The 18,387-nt window shown below is 38.5% G+C and overlaps 1 protein-coding gene across 1 annotated transcript in view; it reads right to left on the bottom strand.

The window, feature by feature from the left end:
* The window catches only part of doc2b (double C2-like domains, beta), a 142,625-nt gene that overhangs the window by 56,855 nt on the left and 67,383 nt on the right, over positions 1-18,387 (bottom strand). Inside the window, exon 2 of the mRNA XM_042499800.1 lies at positions 12,864-12,943. Within this exon, the coding sequence (XP_042355734.1) occupies positions 12,864-12,943 (80 nt within the window). The remainder of the gene's footprint in view (positions 1-12,863; positions 12,944-18,387) is intronic.

Here is an 18,387-nt window from a genome sequence, read left to right as displayed (position 1 = left end):
CACGCTAGATACAAAAACACAGATATTTAAAAAATTTTTTCATCTCTGTCAAGTATAAACAAATATACTATTGAAAGTTGTTACCTGGCATTGCCTCCCTAGATATCCAGCACAATCCCTCTTCTAATTTTTTCTAGTAGTGTTGTGAAAAACACTGATTTATTGGTACATATTGATTCTGAATATTTGAATATTGTGCCAATACTTATTTTCTGCATTATCAATACTATCAATATTACTTTGTCACCCTCTCTTCTCTCCAACAGCAAGTTGACACTCACGCCACTGCAGTGCCCACATCGCCCCGCCTCACTCACTCACAGTTGCTTTCTTCCAATTTCGTGACAACACTAATTTCTAGTTGTTCCAAATGGCTGCACACGAAGTTGGAGTGAAAAGCGAGCGATCATAGAGAAAGGAGAGAAGCTATATTATTTAAATACGGGGGATGAAAGCTCATATTGTCACACAGACTCTCCTGGAAGAAAGTCATCGTGTTGCACTTGGCTGTTCACATGAAAAGTGACAGACATAGAAATCAGTGACCTTCTTCAGGACACTGTAAATGTCCCTCCAGTTTGGCTGAAGGAGTCATTAACCCCGAAAAATTTCCGTGCTACCAAGGTAGTTCATTTTGTTTGGCCAGCCTGAGAGCTATTGAAAGTACATCACTGTTTAGTCAAAAACTAATACATATGCAGAATCTGTCTGCAGTTGTACAAGATTTAGGAGTTTGAATCACTCTGGTTTCTGTTTTTAGCACTCACGATCACATTTGCAGTGTAACAAAGTACATTTAATCAAAAACTGTACTTAAGTACAAATTGGGGTACTTGTACGTTAGATGAGTATTTCCATTTCATGGTACTTAATACTTCCACTCAAGTACATTTTAGAGGCAAATGTACTTTTTATTTCACTACATTTATTTGATAGTTTTAGTCACTTTGCAGATACAAATTATACAAAATATAATCAACTAAGGAATCATGATTATTTTTGATATTTTAAATTATTAAGATTAGCTCCATTCTTACCAGCATTAAAGTGATAAATAATTGTAATCCAGTTTTAAACATTATTCTGAAACGGGCCATTCTTTATAATGAGTATGTTTACTTTTTGATGCTAATACATTTGTACTTCTTACTTGTGGATGATTTTGAGTGCAGGACTATAACTTTTGCATGATAATTTTTACAGTGAAAGATCGAAATACTTTCTCGATCACTGCACATTTGAAAGGGCTCTGGTTACTTGCAGGTAAATACTCCATATGGAGAGCAAAATAGGCAGAATGCTTTGGCTGAAATGCAGTCTTGAAACACATCACCCGAAGACGATTTAGCTTTTTGTAAACTTTTTATCTGCATTCATATGCAGAAGTCTGTATTTTTTTAGATATAGCATTTGATATTTATAGATTTATTTAGTGTATTGATAAATACATTCGATGATTTGTTATTTTACAGATATTGTTAATCAAACTGTAAACAATGAGCAGTGCACAAAAGAGGAAGTCTTGAAATATCAGCCACGTCCCCCAGAGGCTGTATAGTTGTTACATGATAGCCAGTGGGTTTCAAGACTGTTTAAACACAAGCCTTATGTGGCGTTGACACTATGAGCGACACAGCAACAGGATACAACTCATTTTCAAAGGAAGCAGCCGACATTGTGCTACAAACCGACGCCTGACACTTGTCGCTGCTGGTGGGTATAATACTCGACAAATCAGAGATTTTTTCAGCACTCCAGCGGTGAGGCGTTAACCAATCATTTGTTTTGGTTGTAGCTGTGGTGCTGTGTTATACAGCTTAGTGAACTGATGCTATGCTGACTTTATGTCCGTTGTGGTGCACGTGGGGATGCAATTAGACATGTGACGTTAACATGGAACTCAGATACTGATCATTTGCAAACACATATTTTGACCAATGCAAACTTTTCACGTTATTGAGCAAAGGTGCTTTTTTGGAAGCAGCCGACACACTCAAGCCTGTGACAGGCGTTTAAGCAACACTTAAGGTGTGACTCAGCAAAAATTTACCCGGTCACGCTGTTGTGTTGTTGCTTATACAAGCTGTACTGCATGTGCAAAACTTTCATTCTGCAATCTGACCAGCAGTTGTTGAGATATTTTGTCGTGCACCAAACTTATAAATAAACAAGCTGACAGACTGGCTGGTATCACCACCCTCGGGTCCTGCCGCTACAAGGGCAACATGAGCAAAAAAGTGATCCATGTTTAAAATTTGAACGTGTGGTTTATGTTTTATGTCTGAGTGCATCAGAATCAAAATATATTCTATAGAGAAGCAGCGGGCAGCGAGGACAGAAGAACCTGCTGCACCTGAACACAAGGAGATGTAAAACAGAGCTCAGATCAGCTGTGACCTGCTTCTAGCCAAGATAACAAATTGAAAAAGTCAGGTGTGAGGGAAACCACTTAGGAGCGGTGTTTGTGGACGCCATCAAAGTGTTGTAAGCCTTCCAGGCTGCGGTGTCCGAGGTGCAGGAGATTGAAGGCTGATACAAAGCACTTGACAGGTCGTTTCTTATTTTCAATGAAGCTGGAGGGGGACCGTTGAGATTCAGAGTGAGTGAGCTACAACACTTGGCAGTTGTTTCTAACAGAGAGGTGTAGGATTGTAAATTGGCCTGTAATTTATCCGCTCATGAAGCAGACAATGGCATGGGAGCGAGGACTGCATCTCTCCATACAGACGTGCCTCCTACAGCGAGGAGTTCTTTGGATAATTTCACGGTTGTGTGGTGATGTGTTGAGGCATAACAAGCTGTAAGGATGCCTGCAGTAGAACCAAAGCACAATGACAAGTCACTATCTCATTTTACCTGATTTTCGATGCACTGTAATGCTGCTTCATGAGGAAGCGGAGAGTTCTTTATTCAGCTGGGTCGAGAGCCGCTAGAGAAAGTGGCGGGGTGTTACTTTGTGAAATCTGAAATGGTACCAAATAGGAATGCAGGGTTTATTTCATGTTCAGGCGAGCTAAAAGGTGAATAGCTGATGTTTGTTTGTAGCAGCAGGTGAAGCTGTCCTTCAAACAGAATTAATGGACTAGAAGCTTTACACCATTCATGCTTTTATTGTCAGAGTGTGTGTGTGTGTGAACTCTTGTAACGTCATTCGCATAGCTTGTAGTGGGTTATAAGTGTATGTCTGAAGAATACAGCCTTCTATCAAGTGTATTTACATTCACAGCGCTAGCTGTATAGGACTGCATAGCTTTGAAAAAAGCCTTCACTATTTTGTTCACTTTTCTAGGACATAAAGTTAACAACATTGGGTTTTATTCATACATCAGTTTATTTATGTTTTTAAAAGGGCTCTGCTGCCTAGTCAGTTGTGGTATGTTCAGTGCAAGAAATGTACTTAATAAGCATATAAAAGTCAGTGCACTGAAACAAATTTGAAAAGGACAAACATCTTATTTTACGAAACCAAAACCAGTGATAAGTCTGGCAAGACAAACTCCTCACTTGAAAATAAAGCATACAGACAGAAGTTTTCCTCAGGATGGTGTTTAAAGCATGAAGAGAATAATAGCAAAGAAAAAGCAGATGAACAGCCTTTCATTGTTGTACAAAAGAGGAGTCCTACTAGAGCGCTACCGACTCAGTGGGGATGATAAAAGTTTCCCCATTGTGAGACTACAGGTTGCTGTTCTGTCAAAGTAAAGGTAGTTTACATATATATGTAAAAAAAGTTACTCTCTGCTAAAGGTTGTGATAACTTTTTAGAATAGTTTTTCTGCACCATTTTTTTTTTGTTATTTATCCTTTAGTCTCAGTTTTCTTCTTATTTCTGTACATTTATGAAATGAATTCATTATACCTGCATGTATTGCCCATGTAGAAATCTACATTATGTTATATCTGCACATTTCATGTGCAACATTGACATTGCTTCGTTTCTAGTAGGGATTGTGCCACCAGAGTCTGGTATTTTAACCCAAACAGGATCTTTTCTTCACCCTAATTTAGCGTTTTTGGATTTTTTTTAATTACAATATGGCTGAAATGCAAAGAATGTAACAAAGTTTAAAACTATCCACTACATAATAATGTCAAAATGTAATGTAGCCATGGTTTGCAGAAATGTACAATGACAACATTTTTTTCTGGCAGTTGGTTTAGTATTGCTATCGTTTACCTTATAATTGTAAAATACAATATAGTTGCAGCCATGATAACTTTTGTCTGTGAGTTTCAAACTGTAGCAATAATCATTTTCTCAATATGTGCTTTCAGGATGCCATTGGTAACCCGTTTGGTGAACTGGTTAATTAAATGGGTGCGATTCCGACAAACCTCAAACCTCCAGCATTTTTTAAAGGTAAGCAATGACTTTTACCTTTAACATTTACATTTAACATTTAACATGTGGAAAAGCCTTTGCACCGTGTTTTGAAATACCAGTTATGATCAAGGTTGCTCCAGCTTAACTCTGCACATGCCATATATAAATAATTTTAACAAAAAATAAACACTCTCCTGTGGCAGAGCCTGCAGAGGATATGCGTCTTGATGTACATTGACATATTAATGATGGCGAGGACCCATTGTCATAACAGAATCTCAGTTTTTGGCTCAATTAATTATTGACTTTGTAGTTCTTGAGCCTTGCCCTCCCATTTACTCCTCTTTTTGTAGGATGAATGAGCTCTGTGAGATCTGGGCACAAATCAATGTGTTCATGTTGATTTGACTCGAGTATTGTATCTGTGTACAGCTAAGAAACCACAATATGAATCATCAGGTCCAGTGTGTCTCATCTCAACATCCTGCTTCAACTGGAAATGAAGTGTGACACAAAGAGCCGTTTACCTTGTAGCTTTAAAACTAGTGACATTATTGAGTCTCGAGCTGGTGTGATATCAGGGAAAACTCTATTGATGTCTGAGATGTTGGATCCAGGCCTGTGAGTCATTTGTACAATTCAATGAAGTCTCACCAGGAGCAGCTACTATGTGAAGGTAAAACACCCCAAAGGCTGAGATTTAAACCAAAACTCCTTTATATGAGTTTAATTCCAGACTGCTCCAGTCGGCAGAGACCATGTAGAGGAAGGGCTGCTAGCTCTGAGCTATCTCTGTCCCTCTGAATGTCTACATGCATGTGCGCCCTTTTAAATCAATTAAAGCCTATTTGAAGGGGCTTAATTGACTTATTTTCCATCATGTGAGCCATTACAATGGATGTGGCCTGATTCACTTACTGCAGCCAGCAGTAAGATGCTGGAGCTGTAGATGGAGCGATGTCAGTGAGGTTATTGTTATTTTTCAACCTGGACCCTATTTTCCCCTGTTTTTACTATAGGTCCACAATGCAGTCCCCTCTTTATACCAGCCCTTCACTTTTACACAGAACCAAACGAAGGCGGCATTATGCTGCTCCAGTGTGTGATTATACACTGCATCCTGACATCCCACAATCAAAAGAGGCACGTGACTTACATTTGCGTGACTTTAAACACACGAGCATATAAGAGATGCGTCGGCAACACTTTATAAACAATAACAGAGGTATAACATGTCAGTCACAATCATTTACCTTCTCTGTTATATGGCGACTAATCTCATCCTCTACTCGGAGGGTGAGGAGCTTTTGAGTCTCATTGTTTTGCCAATATGTTTTAGGTGGTGTAGCTTCTCATCCTCGGTTGTCAAAAACCAACACATACTCGTTTTGCACGGGACACAAACAGCAGTGTCCTGTGTGAAAGCTTACATATGTTTGACCAAGCCACCCTATATGAACTTTCTCACTTTTTATTCTGCATCAGTGATCACTGTGCCTGCTGTTCTGCTGCTCTGTGTGTGCCCAGAGTACTCTCTGCGCTCCGACACTGTTGTGCAATGCTGAGCTAAACAGTAAGGAAATTCCAGCAGCACTCCTAATGAATGGTCCAGCTCCAAAAAAAGAAAATCAGTTTGTGGCAGCAGATGTTTTGAAAGTGGCGGGCTGCCACGAATAAAGGAATGTGTGGGGAAACCCTGATGAAGCTTGCTACACTGAATGTGAGAAAATATTGAATAGGCTGATGTTGTCAGCTCAATGTAACAGATTATAGTGTGTTATCTTTGTAAATGCTTAAATATTTTGAAAACTGATGAAGAGAAATATAAAGTCTGACGTTTACTGGCTGCTTCAACCATATTCCACTCACTGTGAGTCATTAAAAGTCAGGAAAAATAAGCAGGAGCCAACTGTGGCAAACTGAGAGCTTCTGTATGCTGCACGTGATAGAATATTCCTTTATCATCTGTCAGCAGCTTTTTTTTAGACGGCAGCAAAGAGGCTAAATGTCTCTGAGGGTTTCATAATAATATACTTGTCTAAACAGACATGTGATGAGTAAATAGCCACTTACTGGTAACTATTTTCTTAATGGTTTTATATTTGATTGATAGATGCCAAGATTGTCATCAGTGCTCAAAGCTCCACCATTTGTGCCCACACCCCGAGCTTAATTGAAACACTATTTGATGTCACTGTAATGTCTTTGGATCAAACGAGCGCCATTTTTCCTCCTCCAGCAGTGATTTGTTTGGTGGGATGGATGTCAGTGTGGAAACTGACAAAGGAAATTACCCCTTTGAGAAAACATATGGTTTCATGCTATAGTGTAAAAATGTCCTACAGGATAATAATATTGATAATAATAATAATAATAATAATAATAATAATAATAATAATAATAATAATAATAAAAAATAAGGCTAAAGGATAAGGTGTCTGAGTTTGTTCTATGGTGTAAAGAAGAAAGGCAGTCATTTTACCCTGTAAGTGTAGCCCTCATTAAAAAATCAAAAGGTAATTATCAAATACTTCTGGCTCTCAAACTGTTGACATGTCAAGGTGAAAGCTTTAATTAAATGTTAACAGGAGAGTCTATGGGCTTTTTGTCCTACTACTTTCATCCTCATCGCATGGTTCAGAGCCACCCACAAATTAATTTAAAAGTAGATTACCAAGTGTGGTTAGTAAGAAACCTGCAGACTTCTTACTTTGTTATCCAAATTGCTCCACTATACTCTCAGAAATATCAGTATCCATAAGACCTTTACAAAAATATTACACAAACACTGAGCATAATGACTTAATTTTTTTTAGTGGTACAAAGAACACAAGTCAAACAGTGCCTTGCTATTGTGCCTTTGTTATTTTGGTGCGTGGAAATAAGAATGAGAGAGGTACAGTGAATTACTCATTCCATCCTTTTGAATTATATAAAGCACTAAAAAAGACGAACACAAAGTGACTGAAAATTATATATAATTCACTTTGTAATAATAGAGCAGAAAGAAAAATGAGAAAAGTGGAAATACAGAGCTGATGATTGGCAGCTTAATTGAAGGGCTATAATGCAGGTAGCATTTTGTCTGTTGTGCTGGGTGGGTGAATGAAGGGGCAGTGAAGGACAGTGGACACATTAAAATGTATAAGATGTGGGAAGGCCTTTCGCTGCAGAATTATAATATGATCTCAACTTACATACATCCAGCACATACCGGTCTATAGGCTCTCATTACACTGGAGAAAGTTACAAACTGCCCAACTTTTGAAGTCCTTCAGACAAACAAAAGAGATGTTCGATAAGTTTTTAGAGGAAAGGACTTAAGACAGATTTCTGAGGGACTTTACAAGTGATAGTAAGGACAATAAGAAGTGACTTATGTTGTCTGAGAAGTTCTGTCACAGGAACAAGGCTGTTAATCAGTGGATTTTTATTGTCAGTGGTCCCAGAAATTCCCCTTACATTGGACTATTGTGCAAAAAGTGGTAAACATCCAATGCCAGCATTCAGTGTCAATACAAAAAGTAATGTGCTCTTTATGTAGCAAGGCAGAGGAGAAGTGAATGGGAGTCTGGATGTTAGATGAGTGTGTGGTATGCTATGTTTCTAATGCTACAAACATGATGTCTTTCTAACCTAAGTAATTTTTACCTGATTTTAAACATCTGCATCTGTTTACATGTCAAATGACTCCAAGTCTTGGAGTCATTTGGTTGGTTGAAGACTGCAAGGTTGAATTAAAAAATAAAACAAAATCCAGGGACTAAAGGCTTGAAATCGAGTGGTAATGTTGTATTGTAGGTAATGTAGGCACCAGGTGCCAAGGAAGAAGCATACATGGAATAAAAATAACATTATCTTTAGTTCTGCTGCATTGATGTTGATAGTTTCTTGTCCATTGTGGGTCTGTTGTACAAGTTGGTCATGGTTTGCTGTGCCACTGCATGCTATAGATAGATGTTAGAAACCTAAGCGAGGAAACTGTTGCAAAGACAGATGGGCAAATTCACCAAAAGATCGCATGGCTTTTGCAGCTTTTGTGGCTTTTGTGGCTTTTTTGGCAGCTAAACCTGCACCAGTAAGACAAAAAGGATACTGTGTAATTATCAAAGTACCTGCGAAGAGGGATTTGCAACCCTAACTCTACTCCTAAGCAAATCGCATCTCGGTGCTCTTTTACTATATTTAAATGAGGTAATATGCATATATGTTTGCACCCTTTATATGCAAATGAGTGTCTCTGCAAAAACAGTCTAGTTCACAAAGATCAGTGCTTACAAACACATGCATTTACATTGAAATTGTAAGTGTTTTAGAGAGCCATGAAAGTGAATGAAGTGCACTGACAGACTGGGATAATATGGTTTCTCTCTGTCACGTGAATTAATTTTTTTTTCCAGAATTTTTGAGGAATGCATCTGACCCTCATTGGTCAGGACCTGTAGCTTGCAGTCTTAAGATTTCATTTTATTGCTCTCTCTGCCATTGTTCGGCCTACTGTGTTCTTGGGCCAAAGCCAACATCTATACTTTGCTACACGAATAATTGCAATCAGACACAAAAACCCGGCAAATTTATCTTATTGGCAAAACTTTAAAGCCATGTTTGCATGTTTTTATCATTAGCACAATATATTTGGCAAAGTGTCCACAGTATCATTAAATAAAACAACACAACACAAAACGCAAAAACATAACACAAAACAAAAGCAAAAAAAATCAAAGGGCATTAGACCCAGTTTTAATGTTGGGTCTTTCCTAACAAGAGACACGAGAGGGTCAGAGTGACTAAGTGTTATTGATCAGAGTTGTATAGGAATAATCCCCTGTGCATCCCCCACATTTGACATATTATTCTTTTTATGAAAATTCAATTCAGTGGCCTTTTGCATTCCCTTTTAACCTCTTTCATTTGCTCACATTTTGTTGTCTGGTGACCTTTTGTCCATTTCTGCAACACACAACGTTTACTTTTCTGTGATATATCACTGCTTCATAAATATAAAACTCTGTCCCCACTGCAGGCTGTCACTCTAACCAACTCAGCAGGCAAAAATATCAGAATTTAGTGTTTAACCTTCTCCCATTCTCCTATAAGCCAAGATCTATAAGATCTCATCAGAGGAAGCTTAGCTGGAGTACGCTGGTACAGTAGCTATCGAAGCGACTGCAGCTTTGGCACCAAACAAACAAAAAAAAAATAAATCTGTGGTTAGAAAGAGAAATAAGGGATTTAAGCAAACAAATTAAATTGTGGAAATGGGTACATACAGTATCTGAGAGAGAAAAATCATTTTCTCTGGTTGGCTAGGCAGCAGCCGAAGTCCAGAAGCAGAGCAGTATAGAAAATAACCACAATAAATCAAGATGGCCTGATGCCCACTCTGCTGTCCAACACTCCTGCCAAGACCGGCTCCTCTGATGCCCACTTTCCTCCGTACCAGATATTCAGCAGACAGATAGGAAGAGTTATAGCTGCTGACAGCAGCCATGGCTGTCAGAACCAACACTTCATCACATGGGAGAGGACGACACCCCCGGCTTATATTTATCATGTATTGGATCAAAACTGTCTTCTTTTTTTATTAAAAAATAGATAGGGTTTGGTTATTGCAGTCCTCCTCCAATGTGGTGGATATTTATGCATGTTTTGGATAATTCATCAGTGCTAATGTGGTTGCACATAGGAAGCCTGTGAGCAGTATTAATTTAGCTGTAATATTAATCCACTATTGCCCCACACAGCTCCTCAACTTTGCTTCTCTCACAAACAGAAATAAGTAAAAAACACATGAATAAAAAACTGAAAAAAAAATATGTTCTGGATATTATTTACCTCTTGCACTGTAATAGCTAATAACTTTAAAAAATGTGTTTGCATGGCACTTTTGCTATATAAGACATAATGAGTATTAGTATTCATAATTTAGCATTCTATTTAGGTGTGTATGTGAGCCCTAATGTGTTCAACATCAAATGAACAAAAATAACTTATGTGGTACGTAATTATGATACATTTCAAACAAATTGTGTGAAAACATTGTGTAGGTACACTGAGTATTTATGAGAATTACCACAAAATGAGGGGGAAAACAATGCACTCGCTACCATGCTGAAGAGTTTCTGTGTTGCTCTTTGCATGTGAAATGAACTAAAAATTCCAGACTCAAAGGGCATTTTTCAACCTGGGCCCTATTTTCACATGTTTGTTTGTGTCAAAGTAACTAATGGAAATAACATTCTTGGAAATTTTTCCAGTGCAGCGGCCAGGCTGCAATTTAACCACTTAGGGTGTTCACACCGTCAATCTATGTCCTCTAAAAGTGCCTGATTTTGCTGCTCTCCGACTCATAATGTTATTAAAAGTGTCTGACCTAGAATTAGACCTTTTGGTTTGAGAATGAGATCCTTTGTGTTTAACCAGAAACAGTCCCAAAACCGCTTTTGCCAAACTCACCAGACTCCATTTAAATAGACAGTAATTTTATCCCTGTAAAACGCACTTCATTCAAAGTTGACAAAAACAAAATAAAACTCACAGAAACCATACTTCATCTTTGCACTTTTCCAACAATAACCAACTCTGGTTTGGTTGAAATAAACTATTAATTCAGCGAGTTAGACATGAAAATATGCTGGCTATTTGTGCTATAAAATCAGTGTTTATTTATACAGAGTCTGGTAGGTTTGGTTATGGAGATTTCGGAGCACTTTCTTTTTAAAAACCTTATAACACATCTTTAAAACATAGGCCAGTTGTGCAGAGAAATGTTAGCACTGGTACACTGTCTCGAAACTAAAATGTGCTTGTCTTTTACATCATAGCATTAATGGCTGTAGAATATTAATATCATGAGTTTATTTGTATCTTTAATAAATGGTAGTGTCTCTTGTGTGTTTAAAAACTATGCTTTTCCAGGCTGGGGGAGCGCTGCCTTCACCATACCCCTTACCTTTAACTTTAACTAGACACAGAGTGTCCTTATGAAATGTATAAATAAATTCTAAACAATGTTGGTATCTCCCCCTCATATTTCAGCCAATCACATGTCCTAAAACCTTTGCTGAGCTTTACAGTAGGTAACTAAAACTCTCCCTTTGTTCAGTTTTACAAGGCGACACATAATAGCTTCATAACCTGCAAAGTAACTGGGCAAAGTTGAAAGCTTGGATTATTATTTTCAGACTGAAGACAGTGTTAACGTTAGCAGCTATATTTAAATCCTCTGCAGGAAGGCTTGAGTTTCACTGACAGCAGCTCAATACGAAGAGAAAGAAAGACAAAGGAGATCTGATTGGAATTAATTAGTGAGTGAGGAAAACACTTTCTGTTCAAAGGACAAACTCAACCAGCCCAAAGAACTGAGAGAATGGCAAGATTACTGCACGTTGTTGTACAAATGGAAATTATTTAAGACATCAAGCTCTGAATTCATCAGAAAAATAGTAAAACATGAAGGAAGAAAACAGCGGCACTGACAAATTAACACCTCAAACACAAGCTGATTTCAAAACAGATGGTCTTCTCACTGCAGTGTGATAAAATATACCTAAAAACAGACAACATTAAATATAAAGGTCTGCTCTGATAATTGCCTGTTTTTAATAACAGCATCTCTTCAGTTGAGGTAGCTCTGCTCAGTGTTGAAGTCACTACTTGACATTTTACATTTAGATCAGTATTCATTCTTGTTTTAGCTCTGTTTTGGTCTCCACCAATTCCATTAATACCAGACATTATTCACAATCACATCATTGTCAGCCCAGTCACCACAGGAAAAAATTTGGCACTGTAATGTTTCTGGAAATTCAGAATATGTTACATTTGCACATTTCTTATGTATCATATCAATGTTTCTAAGGTGACGTAGTATATGACCTGACTTTTTCATCAATAGGAAGAGGGGATGGTAGATGGTTTGTCACCTAACAAACGACAAAACCGGTTCCAACTTATCCGCTACATTATAAAGTGCAAACATAACATGTCTATGACTGAAAGGGATGTACACTACTGACAATTTTTCTGGCAATTGTGTCACACTGATGATATAAAAACTTCTGTTAAATGTTGCTTTAGGCTGAGAAACACAACTGGTTGGATGCACATTCTTGGTGTGCTTTTTTAGCAATATGCTTCATAAATAATGAATTCTTTCCAAGATGAAAATAGATGTAAATATCTCTTTCACAGAGAACTGTGGGACGTGTTAAGTCGCTTTTCCACAGCCTTTTTGCCAGTGCGTGTAGGCTGCTGCAAAAATATTCATGTCTGGTAGTCATCATATTGATTCTCAAAACATATTGAACAACTGTCATTTGGTTTACATAAATCTGGCTTTTATCACCAAGATTGAGACAGAGGTTTGTACTATAATGAGTTTAGCTGAGCTTAGAACCAACAGGCCTGAGCAGAGGCGCGTCAAGTGACACAGATATACTTAAATTGCAAGTTGACTGGGTTCACTAATGTTCAAGGAAAAATATAAATGTAGAGGCTGCAAAATAACGTCATGATTGGCATCGTCACGGCGGCTCACCTTGGCTTTGTTAATGGTGCAGTGTAGTGCATTGTTCTCCTGGTCGTACTGCAAACTGAAGTCCAAGGTCCCCAATGTAGCTGTAACGACAGAGAAAGAGAACAGAGGGAGAGAGAGGAAAATTAGTGGCACATCGACAGGCTCCTTGGGGAGAGAGAGGAACTAAAACGCATCTGCCTGCTTTTATCGCTTGAAAGAAAAGTCTTGATGGGAAATCTTGGCAGTGACATGTTATAATAGCCATAATAATCAGCATAGAAATAATCACACAAGAAACGGGCATTTACAAAATTGGCAAATTAAGTTTGAGTTTTGTGAATGCTTTTCTGTCTCAATTTGTTTGTATGGGCTTAATTAAAAGGAATGCCTCACCCTCCACTAAATGATAATTTGTGTATATTGTATTGCTAAATTAAATTCATAAGGAAAACTTATTTTTTTTCTTGCATGCCTCGGGTAAATGAAAAATCCCAAACCTGAGAAAATTCTTGATGTACTGAACTCACTGGTAACAACATTCAGCATCAAATCAACTGTTTACAAACTCTCACATAACTCCAGTCATGTGCTCAGTACTTCTCACACAAACAACTTTCGTTTCTATGCTTTCTTCAAAGCAAGAGTACATCGACCAAAACAGCAATTTTACTCCGCTGAATATGGGAGTTGTTACCGCTGCCTCAACAGCCCATTCTCACTTCAAATTCGCCGCTCTGTCAGTGTTTTCGGCATATGAGCGTGATGCCAAAAGCCATCATCTCTGTCCAACTGGAACGTGTCAGATGAGAACACACTCTGACAGAACTGGTGGCATTGTTATCATACACTATCAGACAGCCGGGCTGCACCTGACGCGTCCACTTACAATGCGCACGGGCAGCGTTACTTGAGAACACACTCAGACAGAAACCACCAAACAGTAACCATGTAATATAAGTGTGTTTAAGTGTAAGGCGAGTAGAGGGTTGCATGGATCCACCAAAACACTGACTTTCGTACAGGAGTCATTCCTGTGTGGATGTGTTTTTTTTCTCTACACCTTACCATGTGCCTCTTTTTCCCAAACTAATAGACTTTGTAGCCCAATCCTAACCATCGTGACGGTCCGCGCTGTTGTATAAACAGAAGGACCATGCTGCTTTATCGCACCATGTGCATTTGTTGACATCACAGTAACAGCGTCTCGGAGCGTAAACAGCTGATGCAGGAGGATACCTAAAACGTCATAAGTAGACATGGAAGGTTCCTGATCGAACAGCATTATGTGACGAGTTGTAATGTGAATGTGTTTGCCTCAATCAGTAGTTTGCGTTATTGTGTGAGTTTAGTGTTTTAAAGGGTTAATTCAGATTCACTAAAGTCACGACTGGATGAATGAGACTTGGATTATTCTGCAGTGAGAGTTGTGTGAAAGTTTGTGAGCAGGTGTTTTGATATAGTTTTGCTACTGTTAAAAAGGGTTGACTTTAATTCATGAAGAATTTACTTCTCCATTCACCAGAGGCATGAGAGAGAAACTGTCTCTTCTTTCTCAGATCATTTTGGGGCTGAAGTATTCCTGTAGCAAAGTGCAAGTGTACCTGCAATAATCAAGAAGATATCCCATGTGATGCCTTGGCCCCAAAAATACTTTTTCCCATAAACTTACATTGTGAAAGAGGCATTTGTAAATCAGTGGATAATAATTTTTAGTGTGCTCCATTAAAACTCCATTAAAATGCATCGCTCCAGTATTAATCCATACAGTCTAATGGAAATTCAACAATTTTGGCTTTTTGCAACTTTTCACAGTTGCTCATATAACTTGAGAATTAATTGCTCGCTTTCAACAATACTATACACAAGATAAAAAGAAAAGGGTAAAAGGAAAAGAGTGAGACATTATGTAAAAAAGAAATCCATCTTGCAGCATTATGCTGCCAAGTGCATTAAAAGAATGGCTTCATATTCTTTGTGAGTGGGCAGCACAAGTGCAAATGTTAATTAGTAAAAATTGGAAAAATTAATGGACATAATTCAATTGTTACATTTTTAAAGGGCTTAAGCCACTTCATCAGTAGTCAATCTTAGCTATCACACAAACTGATTAGATTCAGTATTTTATTTTGTTTTTAGTTGTTATTTTTTTTTGTTTTGTTTAAGTTTATGTGCCATAAAATATTAGCATTCACAAAGACCAGTGATAATGAAACAAGGCAGAAAAAAAGCAGACATAGATAAAATTTCTATTCTTTTTTTATGTTTTTTCCAACAGTTGTTCTTTCTCAGATTAGAAAGTCTAATTCACCAATTAGAGGTCTAATGGTCTCCTTGGCAGCCTTTCTCTGTTTGACGTGTGCCACTCTGCATTGTTAAACTCCCGGGCTGAATGTGAGGCCCACTTAACCCCTGCTGGTAATTAACCGGCTTTTCTTTAAGCTCAGAGGCTACTACATCTTATCGAAGCACTACAGTGTTAAGTAGTGAACTGAAACAATTTATGGCATGATCTCATCCTTTGTCCTTTTGAAATGCCAAGTGACGAGGGACTCTCATTTCCTGGATCACTGAAATGTTGTCAGGGTGAAAATTTCATCCACCACGTTATAAAAAAGATGTGTGTGGGCTTCGAAAGGCTGTGCAGGTTCTGAAGTATTGTGTTGTCGGTATTAACACCCACTTTTTCCTTCATTTACACTTTGATATTTACATGAGCAGTGAAAACAACATTAGTTTTATGAATTTGTAATTGTACTTATGGCTGATGGAATTACAGCCTCCTCCGTGCTTTGATTTTAATGTGGGACGATGCAGTAGTAGTAGTTTTTTTTTTGTCAGACAGTCCATCATTTCAGTCGAGAAATATCTCAACAACTATTGGACTGTCGTGAAATATCGTACAGACATTCATAGTGCCTCAGAGGATGAATTGTAATGACGCTGGTGATCAGTAGCGCTATCAGCAGGTTGACATTCGAGGTTCAGAGTGGAATATTTTAGCAGCTGTTGGGAGGTTTGCCATTTAGTTTGGTGCTGACATTCATTCTGAATGTCCATTCAGACATTTTTAAAGCGGTGTGCCTTGCATTACATCGTAGGAGATACAAACGCCACTCATCACTAGGTGGGTTTCCATTAACCCTAAAATTGCGCAAATTTATATTACAAATATCAAACACGCTTAATGGAAACACGGCAATCTAGAAAAAAAGGCCTGTTTATCACAAAAAAAGTTTTCAGTTGCTTAAAAAAAGCCGTATTTTGCAAAACTACAATGGGAACGCTTTTTTCACTTTAAAAGATCACATGATGCTTTGAGTATGTACTTGTCGGTAGGAACTGTCTCCCTCGGCCATGATGCAGCAGGTGCTACAAGACGTGTTATTGCATTGCAATAACAAAGTTGAATGGATCATCCAGAGGTTTTGAATACACAATTCCTTTGTGAAATTGTGGACTATCGCCTCCCAGAAATCCCTCCTTGTGGCCACTCCCATGTATTAGTGGCTTGCCTTTCAATTATCGCTCCCATAAAACATCCACATCGCCTTCGATTGGAAATAATGACGGCTAGTGTGGTGGCTGCAATAGAAATAAACCTACTAAAGTTTTGAACATCCATTGCCATGTTTCTTCGATGTTATCGTGAGAGGAGAAGTCGCTTAATGTTACTCAGTGGAAACGCACGTTTTATCGATATTTCGGAATTTTGCACAAATCTGTAATGGAAACCCGCCTACTGTACATTACTGCACATGATTCTCACCAGCATCAAGAAGAGAAGTAAGCATTAATATTTTTCAAAGCTGTATCACAATATTAGCCTGACATTTACAAGACCAAATCACAAATGCAAGTCAGTCTCAATTCTCTCAGTTACTTCTCGATTTCCAAGGGGCATTATCAACAGGTGAAGCTCAAAATGCCTTGTTGACAACCGAGAACCAATAAGAGCAGTGGTACCTGATGTAGCTTTGAGAGATGGAAACATTTACTATAGAATGCAGAGATAAACTAGGAAAGGGTAGCATCAATATCAATATGTAATCAATATGTCTGTGAACCAGAGTTGCTGTTTTTGCCATCAGAATTTGAAGACGTTTTTTTATACCCTTTACCTGAATACTGTATTTGAAACAACAGGAAAGGCCCAAACTGTTTATTATCAGCTACACAAACTGAACTCTCTTGAAAAATCTGTCCAGAGGAGTGAAGGACCAGATGCATTTGCCAAATTACATAAAACATGGACTTGCAGATTTTTTCTGGTTCCCGGACAATCAGTAGATGACATATCAGTTTAAACAGAGATCTTCACCAGACCAGGACTGGCAAAGCAAGCAGCAGCCTTCAGGGCTAAAAATGAAGCCAATGTAAAAATGCCAAAAGCTGCAGTTCATTGAATGGCCACTTGGGGCTGGCTTCAAGAGTGAGTTAACTCCCATAGACGACCATGATTAAAAACCTAATATACCAGCAGAAATAAACATCCTTACAGCCCGGAACAAGAACAGTTTTGGTCTCTAAAGCTTAATTCAACGTTCATGACATTATTTATCATCATTTATATTTGATCTGAACTGCCTAGTTTTACAGTTTGATCTGATTTTGGTCTTGATCAGCTGTGTACTCTTTGGTGGTAGCGGCATGATTTGCGGGCAATATGAAAATGTAGAAGTACAGCCTTTAGTTCCAGCAACAGCTGTGAGAGCCAGTGAAACAAAGCCAAATGACGTTATTTGGTGGTATTTCGCTGCGGGGAGAAGGGATATCTGGGCATGAAGGGAAGTTTACCACAGTTCATCTACACATACTACTCACATAGTTTTGAAACAAAGCTAGCTGGTGATGTATCCCTTTAACTATGTTACTTTACTTCTTCTGGCCCTGCGATGGTCTGGTCCAGGGTGTATCCCGCCTTCTGCCTGATGACAGCTGGGATTGGCTCCAGCCCCCCCGCGACCCTTACGAGGACAAGCGGTTACAGAAAATGACTGACTGACTTTACTTCTTCCTTTGCTCTTGCCATAAATAATATGACCACTAGAGGGCTTTGTCATATAAACATAAGTTGTTTTGAGACACTTGCTTAAACTGATAATGCTGTTGTTCTTGGGAGGACAGTTAGTCTCCAATATAACCACATAAATGTTTTAAATGTTGAGGTAAAACTGTGTGAGAAGAAAGCTCAGCTGTGTTACAGGTGTCTGAAGCAGTGGCTGCACCAGTGGGACCAGCAGCGTAGAAGAGGTTAGCACAGGGCCAGACAGGAGCTCTGATCCAGAAGAGAGGTTGGCTTTGGCGTCTCGCTCGTGAAAAGTTTGACAGCTGTGAGGAGTGAATTGCTTTTGGAAAGGAGCTTTGGTCTCTGAGTTGCAGTTTCCAAATTGCTTGTTCAGGTGCATGTGGTAGGTAATGTTCCCTTTAATGATTTTTAAGTTAAGAAAAGAGCTGAATGAATGAAATCTTTCTGTGTAACTGTTATATTGCAGGAGAGGGAGTTTCAGAGTTTGTAGTACATGTTTAGAGGAATAAAGAAAGTCAT

This window comes from Plectropomus leopardus, chromosome 13 (genome assembly GCF_008729295.1).
Source record: "Plectropomus leopardus isolate mb chromosome 13, YSFRI_Pleo_2.0, whole genome shotgun sequence".
NCBI lineage: Eukaryota > Metazoa > Chordata > Actinopteri > Perciformes > Serranidae > Plectropomus > Plectropomus leopardus.
Note: the sequence above shows the minus strand (reverse complement) of the source record. Positions and strands in the feature narration are given on the sequence as shown.